This window comes from Dama dama, chromosome 5 (assembly GCF_033118175.1).
Source record: "Dama dama isolate Ldn47 chromosome 5, ASM3311817v1, whole genome shotgun sequence".
NCBI classification, from domain to species: domain Eukaryota; kingdom Metazoa; phylum Chordata; class Mammalia; order Artiodactyla; family Cervidae; genus Dama; species Dama dama.
Window position 1 is genome coordinate 58,365,482 of NC_083685.1, and position 19,997 is coordinate 58,385,478.

The 19,997-nt window shown below is 38.2% G+C and overlaps 1 protein-coding gene across 11 annotated transcripts in view; it reads right to left on the reverse strand.

The window, feature by feature from the left end:
• The window catches only part of SLC10A7 (solute carrier family 10 member 7), a 290,655-nt gene that overhangs the window by 189,141 nt on the left and 81,517 nt on the right, over positions 1-19,997 (reverse strand). For all 11 annotated transcript variants that reach the window (XR_009692903.1, XR_009692902.1, XM_061142450.1 and 8 more), the window contains one exon: positions 5,458-5,496. Coding sequence is in view for 9 of the 11 variants with exons in the window: in XM_061142450.1 (XP_060998433.1) it covers positions 5,458-5,496 (39 nt within the window). In the remaining 2 variants the exon portion in view is untranslated. The remainder of the gene's footprint in view (positions 1-5,457; positions 5,497-19,997) is intronic.

Below are 19,997 nucleotides of genomic sequence, written 5' to 3' on the forward strand. Positions count from 1 at the left end.
GTTGCACAATAATCAATGAGTAACAAAGTTAATGTGCTTCCTCTCTAATCATTTGGTGTGTGGCTGAGCACATTCTTGTACAAGAAAGGAAAAATAAAGGGGATAAACATGTATCTCATGTTATTAAAACACAGTGTTTATGTTTGAGACTTTTCTTCTTTAGGCAACTATAATAATAGTATCAGTTAATTCTTAAAGTTTTCTACAAGGATGGGCAGTCATAGCCAATTAACCAAAGCAAAGAGGGAAGACAGAACAGTTGGCTAAGGGAAGAATATGCGCTGGTTAGTTCTTCAGCTCAAGGTACGCAGTTTCTTTTAACCCGTGGTCTAGCATAAAAAGAAATACAATTATTCGTCTTAGAATAGCTTCTGCTGGTTACAGCAACGGCTATTTCAAAGGAGAATTATGTAAAAGAAACCTATTTCCTGATATTTTATATGAGATTTAGAAAGTACATAGTGATTCTTAAAGATCTTTATGAGACTAGGTGTTATCAATTCACAAATGTGACTTAATTTTGCTTAGGACTCTTTGCTGCCATTTCAGAACTCCTTACGTTCATGTTGCCATGAGTTGCTATATGTATATAACAAGTATAACATACTTGTTAGAAACTCAGTTTGGCATATTGACTTTGTTGCTCACTAGGGTTTACCTTTGGAGAAGGAAATGGCAACCCACTCCAGTATTCTTGCCTAGAGAATCCCGTGGACAGAGGAGCCTGATGGGCTGCTGTCCATGGGGGTCACACAGAGTCGGACACGACTGAAGTGACTTAGCATGATGCATGCATTGGAGAAGGAAATGGCAACCCACTCCAGTGTTCTTGCCTGGAGAATCCCAGGGACGGAAGAGCCTGGTGGGCTGCCGTCTATGGGGTCGCACAGAGTCGGACACGACTGAAGTGGCTTGGCAGCAGCAGCAGCAGCAGGGTTTCCCTTTAAGATTAGGAGCTCCCAAAAATAATAAAATAGACTGAGGGATCTAAAAGAAAGACGTCTACTTTTTCCTTTTAAACTTTAACTTCTAATTCTTGAAGACATGGAAACACTGAAAGCAGCCTCCAAACCAAAAATGCTAACGGTTTAACAAATCATGTGATCTTTTTTTTTCAACACAGCTGACTCTTTTAAAGAAATGATTCTTTAACTGGAATTTTTCATAAAGTTGCCAATATCTAAATCTATTTTTTTTCATCTTTCTTTTGATGAGGAAGTAATATATGAAATGGTTGGACTTGAAATACATGGCTTGACAAAGAAATATATTTACATATATACATATAAAATTTCATAACATTTTCATTATTCAGGGTGGTTAACTATCAAATTTTATTAAAGTCTCATCAAGAGGGAAATCTCAGTACACTTATTATGCTCCACAATTATTGTAAACCAAACAATTTAAATGAGGGGAGTAGATAATAACATTAACTTCTCAACTTAAAGCAATCCTCTGTGGCACAATTTTAAAATATTCTCTTGGTCTGAAATTTATGTAAATTGAATTCATCTATCATTAGTTATTACCAGCCTAGCTACATTTTAAAAACAAAGTTTTCTGTAACAATTAGTTCTTTAAAAACAGTGTTTTAATTAGACCTGGGACATTATTAGACTAGCTATAATAAACATGTATAGTAGTTTATTTGGTATATCTAGATGTCTGAAGGGCTTCCCTGATGGCTCAGTAGGTAAAGAATCTGCCTGCAATGCAGGAGACACAGGAGATGCCAGTTCAATCCCTGGGTTGGGAAAACGCCCTAGAGAAGGGAATGGCTGCCCTCTCCAGTATTCTTCCCTGGGAAATCCCATGGACAGAGAAGCCTCGTGGGCTACAGTCTAAAGGGTAGCAAAGAGTCAGACATGACGAGCTTCTAAGCATGCACACACAATATCTGATAATCAACAAGGATGCCCAAAGAGTTCCTTCTTCAAGAATTCATCTTATAAAAGCCTTTCATTCAAAGTTTTAATGTAATCTGAAGGAAACAGCCTCCTCAGACTCTATGTTGCAAATACAAAAGAAATAGTCACTCAAAACTAGAGAATAATCACTGAATCAGTATTTCAGAATTATAGGACTTGGTCACAGATAACCTGTTTCTTCATTTTATGAATGTCCATGGTCATGCACCAACAATCCACGCTAGAACTTGGACAAAACCTAGACCAATTATTTCTACTACATCATTCAAGCATTTTATATAGATTATCCCATTTAATCCTTACCTCAACTGTACAGTTTACCATTACCTCATTTTATACATAGGGAAGGTTTTGTGGTTAGAATAGTATTCAGTCAAGAAAGGATTTAAAATCCAGACCATCTGACTCAAGAATCCATGATACTATCTATCCATAATCCTAAATTTTAAGGATAGATGGATGTTTTTCATATGTAAGAAAATATTCTAAAAAACACTCTAACAAATTCCACCCTTTAGGAGTAACAAAATAAAACATGAAGGCCATAGTTTGGAATTTTCTTCCTCTGAAATAAATCCTTTTTCCAAGCCCAACTCAAGCACCAGCTTCTCCCTGAAGCCATCTCATATTATTCAATGGAGCTTAATCTCTTAATTGAAACACTTGACAAGTGTTGTACACTGCTCTTTCACAGAAAGGACTAGCTGTCTCTTGTACATTCTTTCTTCTGAGTTAAAGAAATCCAATTTATAGCCCTTATCAAATTGCCACATGTCCCAACCTCTCCAGTAGCTAGGTAGGACCATAAGGCTAAGTTCTACAATAAGATATTACTTCAAGTATGGTGTTGGAATTTCAGGAATGCTGTTTAAAGAAAGCAGACATAGGCTTAGGGAGAGCTCTTTCGTGCTTTCCCAAGGTAAGGCTCTTGCTATTCAGGCTGGAGCTCCAGCAGCTATCTTGGACCATGAGGCTATGTATCCTGGAGGAGAAAGCTCTTTCTGACCATGAAGCTCCCATACTACACTTGGACAGCTTCTTTCCAAATTTTACATAATAGAGAAACAAACTTTTATCTTGTCCAAGTCACTATCATCTTTTTTTCAGGTAAACAAGCTGAGTCTAACTAACTGATTGAAGTTCTAACTGATTTAGTTCAGACTTCCATATAGTTCATAAGGTTTGTTGTAACTATGAAAAGTCAAAGTGAAGTCGCTCAGTCGTGTCCGACTCTTTGTGACCCCGTGGACTGTAGCCTACCATGCTCCCCCATCCATGGGATTTTCCAGGCAAGAATTCTGGAGTGGATTGCCATTTCCTTCTCCAGGGGATCTTCCCGACCCAGGGATTGAACCCCGGTCTCCCACATCATAGGCAGACGCTTTACCGTCTGAGCCACCAGAGAAGAACAAAAAAGTGAAAATAGAATTATTTCTCTTATAATACTGGAACAAAACATCTCCAATCCTAACTTTTATTCTCAACCCTTCTGGTAAGTTTCAGCTTTGGAAAAGAAAAAGGACTGAGGGGAAAAAAATGGAATCACTTCTGCCTCTCTGCCACTGCTCACACCTTTTCCTCTCCTTTCTTCTTTACTAGCTAAGTCCTATCACATTTCAAGGTCCAACAGCAAAACTGTTTCTGTCCAACCTTTCAACCCAGAGTTCATATCTGATGATCATATATCATCTAGTAACATCTTTTGTTTGATTTCTTAGCTTTTTGTATTACTTCTTCTGTGTTACCACCATAGAAGAGTGGGATGATGTCATATTTTTTTGCAACTCTACAGTTATCAGAAAACCACCTGTGTATGTAAGAGCTCAATGAATACTTTTGATTGACCCATTAATGTAAAAAGGTGAAGAGACGAAAAAGAGCAAAAGACTAAGGGGTGAGAATGCATGACTTTTTAAAAATGAAAGAGCATAACAGAAATCCCAAAGAATCCCTAGAACAAGCTTGACTTCACTGGATTTTATGAAAGAATTCGACCTGGTAGAACAAATATCATGATATATTTATTGTTCATACAGTCAATGCACAGCTCAGACTGTCCTTAGTGAGCTTGTCTTCCAACTGCGAGACTGTATTTTGCTTTAGTTACTCGGACAATTGCCTCAAAGTTATTTTCTCACTTACACTAGGCATTTGAAAGAGTAAGAGATCCAGCTTAAGAAACCATGTTTTGATAGTGGATATATATGAATCCAACCATAATAAAAAAAAAAACTGGCTTCCAACAAGGACATATCTTACAGACAGTATGTTATCAATTGTGACAACATTCAGAAAATAATACTTGGATACGTGAAATAATGACCACAAAATATTACTGAGTCTAAAATAAGAGGCTCCAAAGATCATTTTCATTAAGTAGACTCTATTATCTCTCTTCTAAAACCCAATAATAAGAATACACCATGGAGAATAACATTACTACTTCTTTAAAAATAAGATAGAATCTAAGCATATATTTCGCAGGTCCATCACTAAAAGCTCTGTAACATTGGGACATTACAAGTTACACAGCACTGTGCAGAATTAACACCATGTAACAATATGTTTTAAACTTCAACACTACATTTAAAAACATAAAATAACAAGTGACATAAAGAACATTTTAAACAGAGGTAATTGATATTTTGCTTAGACTCATGAACTAGTTTATATACCTCACTGATTTCACGCTCAATTCTTTGTAAATCACTGTACCACATACCTATTAATGAGCTGTATATCTAAAAAGACAATATTCTAATTTGTTTTCATGAATTTTGAGCAAAGTTTTAGGGAGGGTATAAATAAAACACTCAACTGACAGAAAACTCAGGTTCTTTCTCAGTCTTCCATTACACAAACAAAATCTTTGTTATATCATCTGCTTCAGAGATAATGATTAAAAAATGCTACAATAGAGTTGTCCTTATAATTACAATATTTCTACTTATGAAAAATGAACTATTTTAATCTTTTTATATACAATTTATAGCTCACATGTCAAAAATACTGTATTTTCTTGCAAATTATTCATTAGTTATTTCCTCATTTCAAATTTTAACATAGATTTCTCAGAAGTATCTAAGACAGTAGCTTCTTTGACAGTGAAATGTACAAAATAAATGACATGTCCACAAGTAAATTAGCATTCCCTTTCTGACCAGCTGGATCATGTTTCCTTTTCAAAATCCTCAGTTCCACTGATACAAAATAATAATAATCTAAAAGACCTCATTAAATGATCAATATATTGACAAAACCTCTATAAGGAGACACATAGTGTTTTAATTGATTCCTTGAATCCATTAAATGGAATATTAAACCCAAGACTCCAAATTATATTGTAAGAGAACATTTCTTTTATTTATTAACTAATTTTCTTTACAGTGGAGAATGATACATGACAGGATTCAAAAACTTTTATATTTAACCAAATAATAAAAAAAAATGTCCAATTTTCACTAAACCTTTCATACAAACATCACAATAAAAGTTATAAAAGACAAATTAAATCATGTTTACTTACCAAAAAACTTCCAAAGGCTGAATTAAATATTGCAGCTGCCTATAGAGAAAATAAATGGGGGAAAAACTCACTGAAAGTAAATAGGAAAAGGAAAAGCAAAAACTATCATTCTCCCACCCCCTCAATATTCAAAACCTTAAAACACTGACTCCGTAAAGCAAAGTTAGTCACTGCTTACAATAATTGCCAATGGCTTGTCGTTTACTGAGATGGATGAACTACAGCTTAGGAATTCATAAATAATGGGTCTCAAAAGCAAGCAAAAAAGGCTTGCCATGAGATGCTTTGAACCTATATGACAGTACTAAAGAACCATCACACACACACACACAAAAAAAACCATCACCAATAGCAAATCAAAGCCTTATTGTTATTGATTTTGCTACTTTAGACTTAAAACAGTCACAGGTTGATTTATTCACCCAAAAAAAGAAAGAAAGAAAAAAAAAAAAGAAGCAAAAGCAAAGAAAGGAAGGAAGAAAGAAAAGAAAGAAAGAAAATTCAAATTATTGGGAAAAGGAATACCAGAATTGTAAAGCAAACAAACATGAACTACTCTTCATCAGAAAGCATAAGTCCTATGAGCTACACTCACAAAGTGAGATCTGCAGTTCTCATACAACACACATTAGAAATGTGAACAGTTGTTAAGCCCATGGAAGTTATTGCTACACCATTAATTCTAAAGTAGAAACAAGCAAGAAAAAGTTCCATTTGGTGTTCAAAATTTGAAGAAGAAATATTTGACTTTCTGCTTACCTACATATCCCGGGAATACATAGTAGATACACTAAAGTTCTTAGCTTTAAATAAATCACTATATTCCATGAAGCTATACCTGAATTCTGAAAGCTTCTCACGTGACTCCAAAAAGAAAAAAACTCATATAATATCCAATTTGATGGGGGGAAGAAAGGAGAGAAAGAAAAAATAAGAAAAGGCAGAAGGAGGGGGTAGAGAAAGCCCATTGACATCTCCTGTAGATCCAGAGCAGAATTAAATTAAATTAATCATCACGGACATTAGCAGCCACATTGTAGTAAGAAGAGGATGTCAGTTTAGCCAAGTTTGAATAAGGTCCAAAGCCAAGCTAAGAGATGTAGCTGAAAATGCCTTCTGCTCCATAAGAGAATACAATGAGAGTGCATGGGTAATGAGATCCTTGGCTCCAGAGAGCTTAACGCTCCTATTCAAGCTCATAATTAATTCAAAGCTTTGATAATTTCATTAGATTTCTCCTTTGCTGGCCTTATCAATAAAAGATGGCACTGGACCACTGCTCCTCTGTGGCATCAACACAGGCACAGCTACAGACCAGGGAAACCTCTGCTCCCTGGCAGGGACACTGGCATATGGTCTTCTGTGTTATATAGGGAGCAGAGGAAAAAAAAGATTCGGCTAAATAAAACATCACAGATGACAAATGTAAACTATAGTAACATATTTAATGCAGCTTCCTGGAATCCCACTATGGATGATTCAGGAAAAAGTTTTATGTGTGGAGAAAAATAAGTGAAAGTGAATAAACAAATGAGTTGTGGGGAGATCAATAGGGAACTCTGCCTTCCTTTCTTAAAAAAATGCATCTTTCCCACAATGTTTATTTCTAGACTCTATGCTTAGAACCAATTTCTATTTTTAGCAAATGAATGAGGTATTCTCATTTGGATTCCTCTTTTTCAAATTTTTTCTTTTTGGTGTCTTTTGCCAATATTATACTAGGATCACTAATGGTTTTTCTCCAGCTTTACAAAAAACACATGGAACATCAGAAGGAAAAAGACTCAGAAGTCAAAGTAAAATAAGTATCAACTATGACTCATCAGATCAAATTGCCATACTACCACTTCATCCTGTTCTTTTAACCCAAACCCAAGCAATATATTTTACGTGGACTGACTATATTCCTACGTTTTATAAAACGATGGTGATGACAGTGATGAGATATCTAAGGTATCCAAAGATGCTGCAGGCCATCTTCTTCTTAGCTGTTTTCCTGACAGTGTTGATGGATTTGAAATCATTCACCATGCAGTGGGCTCTGATAACCATTGGTGATACAGCTGACTAAGGTTTCAGGTAAATAGAGAGCTTTTAATTGATATATAAAGACATGCATATCCCTTAACTTAAAGGGGAATTCCCAGTTCCTCAGCATGAAGTGCAAAGCCCTCTATGACCATGTCTCCATCCATCTCATTAATGCTTCAAAATTTATATTCTGACAGCACCAAACCAACTCTGATTCCCTGCACTCACGCTGTTTCTTACCTCTTTGCTCTTTGGCCTGGAATGCCTTTCTGCCTTCCTCGACCCAGGGAACTCCCATTTATCTTAGTGACTCAGCTTAGGCACTGTCACTCCAAGAAGCTTCCAGTTACCTCCTCCAACACACATACATCCACACTTCTAGGTGGCCTGAGTGTCCCCATGCTTGCTGCCACAGCATCCTACAATTCAACTCAGTTCTGACACAATCTACCTGGAAATAGCATCAGATTCCCCAGGTTAAGGATTTAGGACCGTAAGACTGTCCCCATTTCAGATGTCAATCAAAAGTCAAGGTTGTCACCTGTGCTTCTGACCAACTGGCTTTAAATCAGAGCTTTCCATGACCAGTCCAGTCTAGTTTTGCAGCTCACAAAACTCAGGAAACCAACTTACTCACTACATTACTGCTTTATATTATATTATAGAATTATTTTAGATCATAAAAGACCATAACTCAGGAACAGCCAGAGTGCAAGGTATGGGGACAGGGAGCTGCCATGCCCTCTGATCACACTCCTCTCTCTTCACGTCCCGTGCTCACCAACTCAGAAGCTCTCAGAACCCATCCTTTAGTTTTCTATGGAGGCTCCATTACAAAGCATGATTGATTTAAACATTGGCCTTGGTGACTGAACCAAATAGTTCAATGAACCGATTCATCAGTGCCTGAATTGACTGGCGAGTTTAATGACTGAACTCCAGCCCCACTCCCCACCCCAAGAAGTCCAACCTTCTCATCTCTGATCCTCTGGCAACCAGTCTCAGGTTAACTAGAGGTTTTCCAGAAGCCTCCTAATTAGCATAACAAAAGACACCTTTCCAACTCTCTTCACTTAAGAAATCCAAGCATTTTAGGAGCTCTGTGCCAGGAACATGTATTATGTATTTCTTATTATAATCATGAGGTGAAGTTGCTCAGTCGTGTCTGGACTCTTTGCGACCCCCATGTAGCTGTAGCCCACCAGGCTCCTCCATCCATGGAATTTTCTGGGCAAGAATACTGGAGTGGGTTGCCATTTCCCTCTTCAAGGAATCTTCCCAACCCAGGGATTGAACTCTGGTCTCCCCCATTGCAGGCAGACTCTTTACCATCTGAGCCACAAGGGAATCCCTAATTGTAATCATACCACATTCCTATTGTGTAAATGTATAGGTACACACACACACACACACACACACACATACACAGATAAGAGTAAAAAACACTTTTTTCTACAGGGATTACAGAAAACCCTTCTAAACTATTGTTAAATTGGAGGGCAATTGGGTGGGGGTCATTTTTTTCATTTTGTTCTGTCCCCCTCCCCTTTTTTTTTCATCATTTTAAATTTCTATTTCTGAGCAAGAAGATGCTGAGCCATTTACTGTTTGCATTTAAAATCTCTTTGTGTTAAAAAAAATGTAATACATGTTTTATTTTTAAATAAGATTTCAATCTCTAGTTTGCACAAGAATGATATCTCTGCTGCCTGACACGCTGGAGGCTGAGAACTCTCTAGAACACAAGTCACTGTGCTGGGTGTATGAGAAGCCACAGGAGGGACAGAAGCCATCTTCTACGTGTATCTGCAGCATGTAAATGCTTGGTTTTGAAAATAAACCAAAAATGCGCTTTTATTTTTATATTAAAACAAACATGGCTACGTACGAATTTCATGTCCTAAGATCAAACATGAGCCACCAAAGACAATTTGTTCTGAAAGGAGGATCCTCCAGGATATTAGGATATGAGTTTTCTAGAAGCCATACTGGAGAGGGTCTGCTTATTTTTAAACAGAGGATTTCATTTATTATCTCATTTGCTAAAATCAACTTAATTACTCATTCCCCCTCTAGAATGTTTCATCACAAGAAGAATTTTGCCTAATACATACAAGATTGTCTCATCACTGCCTAAAACAGCATCTGACTTGTAGTAAATCCAATAAATACTACTGAATCAAAGAATGAATGAATAATTCTTATGTCAACTAAATGCCCTGAACAGTAACATTTTCAATATTAACTCAGCAACCCCATGTGCCAAGTATATGCCTTGATGTAATCATGTTTGATGGATAATTTGACCAATGCTAAATTAAAAAGGTCGAATTGAGGTGGGTGTTTTTTAGGTGGTTTTTTAATACTGAGTAGATTGACTTCCTTTATATTACACATTTTTAGATAATATATTGCTTTTAGTATCATATTTACTTGCTATATGGTATTTTACTAATGTTTAATATATATTATTTCATGTCTTTATTAAATTATTTTGGAAAATTGAGCAAGTTTAATAAGAAATTAATTTCTTCATAAAGTACTTGGAATTATTTAAAATAAAAAGGTAAATTAAAAAGGGGGGGGGGGGACTTCCCTGGTGGAAGTGGATAGGATTGAGCCTGCCAATGCATGGGACATGGGTTCGATCCCTGGCCCAGGAAGGCTTTAGAGCAACTAAGCCCATGCTCCACAACTACTGAAGCCCAAAGGCTCTAGGGCCCAGGAGCTGCAACTATTGAAGCCAAACACCCTAGAGCCGCACACAGAAAATACTAAATCTGAGTGTGGCAACTACTGAAGCCCACGCATCTGGAGCCTGTGCTTTACAACAAGAAAAGCCAAAGCAATGAGAAGCCCACACACTGCAATGAAGAGTAGCTTCCACTCGCTGCAACTGGAGAAAGCCTGGGCGCCAAAACTAAGACCCAGGGTAACCAAAAATAAATAAAAATTCTTTAAAAGAGAAGGAAACAAGGACTTTCCTAGTGGACCAGTGGTTAAGACTCTGTGCTTCCAGTGCTGGGGGCATGGGTTCAATCCCTCGTCAGGGTGCTAAGATCCTGCATGTCACACGGCATGGCCAAAAAAACAAAAGAACAGAAAATAGCAGCTTTAAAAAAAATAACAAAAGGAAAAAGAAATGAACAGCATGGGAACAGAGTTTTCTAATTCAGGAAAACAAGCATTTCCATTGCTGAATGCCTTTAAATATTACGCAGTCCTACCTGACAGTAAGCCCGAAACTTCACCTTCTGTAACTGCTGTGCGCCATGCTCTGGGGTTACATAACCATGTGGTCCCTTTATATTTGGCCATTCCAAATATATGACACTGCTGAGTCCTACCCAACTCTGCTCCTCATAAAACTGTATCTACAATTTTCATAATTCTGGAACAATACCTCTCTTTTTCTTTCCCTCATCAGTCTACTAAATTAAAAAAAATGAGATCCAGTGTTTACAGTGAGTATGAATGATCTGTTGCAAATTAATTTATGAAACTTCCTAAATTAATTTGGTGTTTGCTGTTGCATAACCTGCTTCCTCAGTCAACATATACAGCAATGCTTATGAAAATGCTAAAATGGGACATTTATGGTTTTCGCTGAATTTCTAATAATGTTCTAAGTTAAAGAGCATGCTGTGGTAAGTATCCCACCAGTATAAAGTAATATTCCAGACATATACATGCAGAGCTTGTAGAAAGACATGAAAACTAAGTTGGGGTTAGGGACCATTTCATAGGCAGGCTACATAAGAAAAGACTAGAGGTTCTGGAGGAGATAAAAAGAAATTTCTATGCATAGTGGGTCTTTTAACTTTTTCCTCTTTCTCTAGGGTAGAAGGCTGACACGCCCATCACACCTCCCAGGCTGGCGATGGCTATTTACTGAGGGTCAAAGCACTTAGGAGCAGAGCGCAGTTTGCGAGCTTCTGGAGTCATCACGGTCTAGTCCTTAGAACTGCAGTGGGGGCACAGGGAAGATGTATAATGAACCATAGACAGGAGCTTGTTTCCCAGCCAGAAACAGCAAAGGTGGGGAGGCTGCCAGGGACAGACCACAAGGGTAGGGCAAGGACGAAAGTAGGCAACTGGGCAGAGTACATTTCAATTCAGCGATGTGGCAAGATTCAATTGGAAGAGTCAAATAGGTGCCTCAGAGGAGTGCCATCAAACTTGATTCATTGTGAGAGACCCTAAAGAGCTGTCTTCCAAGGCAAAGAGACTCCAGCAATGAGAGATGAAGGACTGTGTGGAGGGGTGGGGGCTGAAGGTATGCTCTGAAGAACTCCATCCCCTAACCTGTCCTGGAAAAAGAAATAGAAGGTGGATGCCTCTATGACACAGGTCCTGAGGGCCAGATTAGAACAGTGCCAATACCATCAGTTGTCAACAAAGGTCCATCTAGTCAAGTCTATGGTTTTTCCAGTAGTCATGTATGGATGTGAGAGTTGGACTATAAAGAAAGCTGAGCACCAAAGAATCGATGCTTTTGAACTGTGGTGTTGGAGAAGACTCTTAAGAGTCCCTTGGACTGAAAGGAGATCCAACCAGTCCATCTTAAAGGAGATCAGTCCTGGGTGCTCATTGGAAGGACTAATATTGAAGCTGAAACTCCAATACTTTGGCCACCTCATGCGAAGAGTTGACTCATTTGAAAAGACCCTGACGCTGGGAAAGATTGAAGGTAGGAGGAGAAGGGGACGACAGAGGATGAGATGGTTGGATGGCATCACCGACTCGATGGACATGGGTTTGGGTGAACTCTGGGAGTTGGTGATGGACAGGGAAGCCTGGCATGCTGCGATTCATGGGGTCGCAAAGAGTCGGACACTGCTGAGCAACTGAACTGAGCTGAAATACCATCAGACTGTGTCCATCTCCCTTTAATGAAAAAGTCCTACGCTTACCCTGGACTCTGAAGAGTAGAGAGGGTGAGAAAGTGAAAAAAGAGTGAAACACCCTCCTCCCTATCTTTTAATTACCAAAAAAGTTTATATTTGTATCATATATGTAAATACTAAGAAACAAGTACAATTTTCTGTACTTTAAAAACACAGATTAGGGCCTCTCGCCTTCTGAGATGGCCCACACCCTGTGGAGTTTGTCCCAGCGCTGCTCTTCCCTTTTGACATGGACTGCATTCTGTCTGTGATATGTGTTGGTGCTGGTGTTTAGTACCTAAGTCATGTCCGACTCTGAGATCCCATGGACTGTAGCCCGCCAGGCTCCACTGTCCATGGGATTTTCCAGGCAAGAATACTGGAGTGGGTTGCTATTTCCTTCTCCAAGGGATCTTCCCGACCCAGATATTGAACCCACGTCTCCTGCATCTCCTGCATTGGCAGGCAAACTCTACCACTGAGCCACCAGGGAAGCTCACGATATGTGTATCTCTCTAAATAAATCCACTTCTTTCCTATCACTTTGTCTCTTCCTGAATTCCTTCTGCAGTGAGACATTAAGAACCTGAGCTTGAGTAAAGTCCTATCACTAGGAACAAAGACCCCCATCCAGGTGGAAGGTGGAGGCTTCCCAGGTGACTCAAATGGTAAAGAATCTGCCTGCAATGCTGGAGACCTGGGTTTGATTCCTGGGTCAGGGAGATCCCCTGGAGAAGGAAATGGCAACCCACTTCAGCATTCTTGCCTGGAGAATCCCATGGACAGAGGAGCCTGGTGGGCTACAGTCCATTCGGTTGCAAAGTCAGACACAACTGAGAGACTAACGCGCGCACACACACACACACCAGGTGGAAGATGGAATGATGATGTTGATCTTTCTGACTTCAATCAACAAAAGCTTGAATTCTGTTGACCCCGGTTTTCTGCTGAATTCTCTTCTGCTCAAGCCTTTTCGTGAGCATGCATGTATCCCTAGCTTAAAATTTCCCAATTTTGCAATTCAGGGAGACACTGCTTTGGGAAAAGGTCTCTGATGTTCTCCTTACTTGCTGCAAGTAATAAATCCTTCTTTCTCCCCAACCCCTCCCCCCACAGAAAAACAAACAAACATAACCAAAGAGTAGGCCTAGGGTGGCAAAGAAGGGAACTTGGTTAAGCTAGACTGCCTTGAATCATTTAATACTAGAAAGTTGAACTTAATTACTAAATACACAACTGCTTTTGTAACAAAAAGTGATGGAAGAAACCTTGAGATGTGTCAGAGATGTCATCAAGGGAGAGAGTAGGGGTGAGGGAAAGGTGTATGTGAGACAGCATTTCACATATGTAACCTTTGAACTCACACCACTCAATAGATGATAACAACGCAACATTTTAAATGTACAGTTGCGCTAAAACAAAACAAGAAGTTAGTCAAGGCCAGAGGGGTCAGGCACAGGCTTTGAGGTTGAGCTCACCCCAGGGATACTGATGCACACGCATGAAGCACTGGGATGCACTGGCTTTGGGTGCAAAGGGTGAGGAGCAGAAAGCTGAGGCACCTGTGGCCAGCAGAACAGGAGGTTGGAGGGGCTGCCACCAGGCTTGAGCAAGTACAGAACTCTTCTCCAACAGTCAAGAAGGTAACAGAGAGCCTGCATCATGGCGGGGGTGGGGTGGGGTGGCCACAGGGTGAAATTTACTTGATTTACCATTGATTCAAACATCAAAAGGAGATGAAGCATCTTCATTCAAAGAAAAGGCAAGACAAAAACGGATCAAAGACCAGAGGAACTCTTGAGGACCAGAAATAAGCAGATGCAAAACTTCTCTCTGGAGTTACTTCAATAAACCAGAACAAAGTAGATTCTAATTAAACATACCCCACTGAACAAGAGTTTACCAAAAAAAAAAAAAAAAATACAGACAATGTGAGAAAACTGTGCATGGCAGAAGCTCCACCCTAACACACTTAGGAAAAGGAGGGGAAACTGAGGTTTCACAATACGCTAAAAAAGAAATGTTACATAAATTAGAGACCTAGAAGTGGAAGTCACAACAGAACAGAAGAAAATATGAGACTAACTCTACATCTTCAGAACAGGAAACAATTTTTTAAAATAAGACACAGAAAGTACACATGAAAAAGGAAAAGCTAGGGGTTGCAATGCAACAAAGTTCTGGCCAATGAGATAAAAATTGGCTTCCACTTGATGGCAGGGGGTTAGGGAGGATAGTGGCTGGCACTGCCCTTCTTCCATTCTTCCTGCCTACAGCAGTGAAAGCTGCCTTGCATCCAGAAGAGAAAGGCCAAGAGCAATGCAGAGATAACCACTCTAATATCATTGAGCCACAGAACAAATGCCAGCCACTCCCACCACAAGGTATCTTGGTATATGAGAAAAATAAGTCTCTGCTTAAGCTACTTTGAGCCAGCTTTTCTATTACTTGAAGCCTAACTGAAAGCAACCACGCTCATAAACAAAGGAGTAACTAATAAAAGACTAATCAGGCAGATTAGATAAAGACATAAACTTGACGAGACTATTAAGTTTTACTTAGCATAATTTCTTGTTACTATTGCCTATGGCATACCACATCATGAAAAACCAAGAGAAAAAAAAATTGAATACTGGTGACAGTTGTTGGATATCAAAATTGCATTATCCTACATGGGAAAAGTTCCTCAACTATGTGAATTTGTATCATTCTTGCCTCTGATTCACAAGAAAGAACTAGCCTTAATATTTCTTTCCTTTCTAAGCATAGGTTCAGTTGGAAAAAGTACAAAGACATCAAAGATTGAATTCCTTCTTCTCAGTCTCCAATTAAACAAAGAAATACAAAATATTTTCTTTTTATTTGTAAGGTATTTTGCAAAATGCTATAGAAAGGCCAAAAAAAGAAAAGAAAAGAGAAGCTTATAGTGTCTGTTTTAAAACATATAATTGGCTAATAAGCACCTTAGTTGCTAGGACATTTTAGTACTGACTACGTTGTTACCACTATTTTCCCCGTATAAATTTTGTAACAAGTAAAATTTGAGTTATACATTTCCACATTAACAGTTAAGTATTATTGAACCATACCACACAAAGGTAAATATACAGGACAGCAATTAAAATGCAAGTTGATATACCATGCTCAACATGAAAGAGGCATTCTTCATTTGATTCCATTATTTACATTGTGTTTTTTAAACAGCAATGACTAAAAAGTAGAATATTGCTTTAAAATCACTGCTGAATATTTCTTCTCAACAAATATATCTAAATAAAGTTTATAGAACTGCTACAAGGCATTTACCAATTAAACAAAAGATTATTTAATATACCATCAAAATTCACTACCTTAAGGACCACTTTCATTCCATGTTTTAAAAACATTACAGGAATGAAGAGAAGTCCATCTATACGCAAGTGTCGAGAAAATGCCATCTAACTGCTTTTCTGAGACTAAACAACATTTCTTGCCTATTTCTATGGGTCCATTTCTTGGTATCTGGAAAAAATTACTTAGTATCCTTAATCTGGAGGTGAATGGGGGGAGTTGCTATTCTTATTTGTAACTATTCATCTCAATTCAAGCAAGGGAAAAATATATTCAAGTTTCTGTTTCTGGGTGCTAAATTGAATCAGGTGTCCTCTCCTCTTAAGAAAATTAAGTTGCTTTTGTGCAAGAGTGTTTTAATGAGAACCGAGCCCGACGACAGTGATAAATGGGAATGACACCAGAGAGAGCATGGAAGCAGGACAATGTGTGCACGTTACAGTCTTACAGCCTATTTTTCACTGACTATTCTGAATGACTTCACTGTTTCTTAAGGGGCCTATTAATCTCAAATTTAGTTATTACACAATGTTTATTTGAACATATATTCTGCAGATGATGACAGTTAATAAAGGAAATCTTTCACAAGCTGTATTTTTACATATTGTTCCAATTCCAGCTCCCAGTCATTTGATGGTATTGATAGAAAAACCAGCATTGTGCTGAGGCTTTAAAGAAAGAAAAAGGCACATATATTCAGATTCCTTGCTAAGCATATGGGGACTCTTAAATAACTGTTAAAATGCATACTGAACTAAGGGATGGTAAAAGTAAAAGGACATCTTAACTGTTTCACAGAAATTGTTCAATGTGAAACCTCATCCTTCTAAGATAAACCAGACACACCTTGGAACACTTTTAGAGCTTTGGTGCATCATACAGAATAGTTCTTGCACAAACAATATGCATGGAAGAGGGGGAGAGAAGACAAAACCAATTTTCTGGAGGTGCAAAAAGAATCAAGTGAAATAGCTGCCTTTTTTTTTTTTTTTTTTTTAGTTGGAGGCTAATTACTTCACAACATTTCAGTGGGTTTTGTCATACATTGATATGAATCAGCCATGGATTTACACGTATTCCCCATCCCGATCCCCGCTCCCACCTCCCTCTCCACCCGATTCCTCTGGGTCTTCCCAGTGCACCAGGCCGGAGCACTTGTCTCATGCATCCCACCTGGGCTGGTGATCTGTTTCACCATAGATAATATACATGCTGTTCTTTTGAAATATCCCACCCTCACATTCTCCCACAGAGTTCAAAAGTCTGTTCTGTATTTCTGTGTCTCTTTTTCTGTTTTGCATATAGGGTTATCGTTACCAAAATAGCTGCTTTGATGTTTTGTCTTGGTAGGCTGTTCTGATAAAATACCATGTACCTAAAATAGTGGCAACACCATATTTATTTCTGGTCACCTAAAGGCTTATGGACGTGAATTTGAGCAAACTCCAGGAGATAGTGGAGGACAGAGGAGCCTGGTGTGCTACAGCCTATGGGGTAGCAAAGAGCTGGGCAGGCCTTAGCGACTGAACAACAACAACAAATGCTTATGAGAATTGTTATAACGTTTTCCTAAAAACGTATTTATCAGCTCAAATACCTTCATCTGTAATTCAGATTGTGGTTCTTGTTTCAAGAGAAATTTGCTACTTTAAGTATAACTTCTTCAGAGTAATAGAACCTAATAACATTAGCAAAAAATATTTATACCAGTTCAAGATTTTTAAATCTGCCATATAATTAAGATGAACAGACTTATACATTTTCAGTTTCACTCTTCTGAAATCTCAGTCTTCAAAGGTGGTCAATTTCAATGAAATCAGAATTTTTAAGTGAGAAAAGGCCCCTAGATACTATGACAATCCCTTTACAAATGAAGGAACAGTACTCCAGAGTGATAAAAAATCTTCCCCAAGGTCATACTGGCTAATGGCAAAGCCAGAAGAGAACTCATCACCAGCTGTTCACTGTACCCCTTCTATAACACTCATGCTGCCCCTCTTACCTATTATTTTAAACAGGTATTTGTAGCTTTATAATATAAAAAAGGCATATACCAAAATACTCATAGTGGTTATGCTGGGGTAATAGGATTACGGATATTTTTTCATTTGTGCTTTTCCCAGATTTTCAAGGTTTTTGTCCTGATTATGTATTTATTAGAAGAAAAGCATACAATAAATGTTATATGTTAGGTACAATTAACATTTTAGAGGCTCTCCTTTAATCTTGAGGCAAACCTTGAAAAATGGTGTGCTGGGGACTAAAAATTGAATGTCTGACCAAAAATTGAATGAAATTGAGTATAATGTCGAGAAGAAACTACCTAAATAGTCTTACTTGTTACATTAATGCTGAATACATAGAGGAACAAAGTATGATTGTAACTCAGAATATCAACTGTTAAATTGAAAACATGCATTACTTATTTATTCATAGCTTATTAAACGCTTGTAAATATCTAAGGAGAAGCTGAACAAAACATACTTGAAATGTAACACACAATTTGACATTACATCTTTTTTTAAATGCGAATTTTCTCAGTATTCCTGAAGTTTAATTGAGCTTAATCTTTTGGGTTCCCTATGTCCTGCCAAAAAGGAATAAAGATTCCTTTAATTATTCATTCATTCAACACAAATTTATCAGGCAGTGTATCACGCTAAGCCCTGAGAATACAAAAATAAATACCATAGAGTATCTGCTCAGAGTTTCAGGCTAGAAGACAGACATCATAATGACTATAAGAAGATCAATGGGATCAAAGTTATGGCAGCATAGAAATTAACTACTAAAATTTCCTTTAAAGTGGGCTTTTTCAATACTTTCTAGAGATATACAAGCACTTTTCTGATCAATTAATGGAAGCTCTATTTAATGCCAAACACATGAACTAAGCTCTCAGCACACCAACAAAGAAATTGGCTAAGAATTCCCCGAACGCTTTGCTTAGAAGGGCATCCACAAAACATAAGTGACAACCTATGTCAAGCCATCTAATGTTTCTTTCAAATTTTAAACTCTAGCTACCTAACTCTGTTATTTCTGCTCTTTTCCATCCATTAGGTCTGAGACTCTCAGAGCTTCTGAAAAGGGCAATGGATCAATCCTGCAGCAATAATTCTCTCATCAGTTTTTCATTAGCAATAAAATAGCTTTCCTACCATCTTCAGGGAAATAACTTACCTTAGATTTTACAGAACTGCAATGGACTTCTTCAGATCATCTAATCACAGCACTTTTCCTCAAAAAGAGCTACACTGAAATCACTAACAAATAGAACTTACTATCCTACTCTTCATGACTTCAGAATCGGAGACTTCATAATCTCATTTAGAATTTTAGCTTTAAAATCTATATTTTAAATCACATTTTTTTCACTAACAAGTTTTTTCCTCTTCTGAATTAACTTCTGAGATCATCTTTCTATGTTAGGTCCCCTGAGAGGACTGAAAAACTGCTGTGTTGACGGTAAACAGACACATGAAACGATGCTCAACATCAGTAATTATTAGAGAAATGTGGCTTTCCTGGTGGCTCAGACAGTCAAGAATTCACCGGCAATGAAGGAGACCCAGGTTCAATCTCTGAGTTGGAAAGATCCCCTGGAGAAGGAACAGCAACCCACTCCAGTATTCTTGCCTGGAGAATTTCATTAACTGAAGAGCCTGGTGGACTACAGCTCAGGGAGTCTCAAAAAGTCAGACACAACTGAATGACTAACACTTTCAGTTTTAATTGGAGAAATGCAAATCACAGCTACAATGAGATATCACCTCATACCAGTCAGAATGGACATTATCAAAAAGTCTACAAATAAGAAATGCTGGAGACGGAGTGGAGAAAGAGCAATGCCTCTACACTGTTGGTGGGAATGTAAATTTGTGCAACCACTATGAAGAAGAGTATGGAGGTTTCTTAAAAAACTAAAAATAGATCTGCCATATGATCCTGTAATCCCACTCCTGGACATATAGCCAGAGTAAACCATAATTCAAAAAGATGCATGCACACTTATGTTCACTGCAGCACTATTTACAATAGCCAAGACTTGAAGCAACCTAAGTGTCCATCTATAAATGAATAGATAAAGAAGATGTGATCAGTTCAATTCAGTTCAGTCGCTCAGTCGTGTCCGACTCTGTGACCCCATGGACTGCAGCAGGCCAGGCTTTCCTGTCTATCACCAACTCCCGGAGTTTACTCAAGCTCATGTCCGTAGAGTCGGTGATGCCATCCAACCATCTCATCCTCTGTTGTCCCCTTCTCCTTTCCACTTTCAATCTTTCTCAGCAT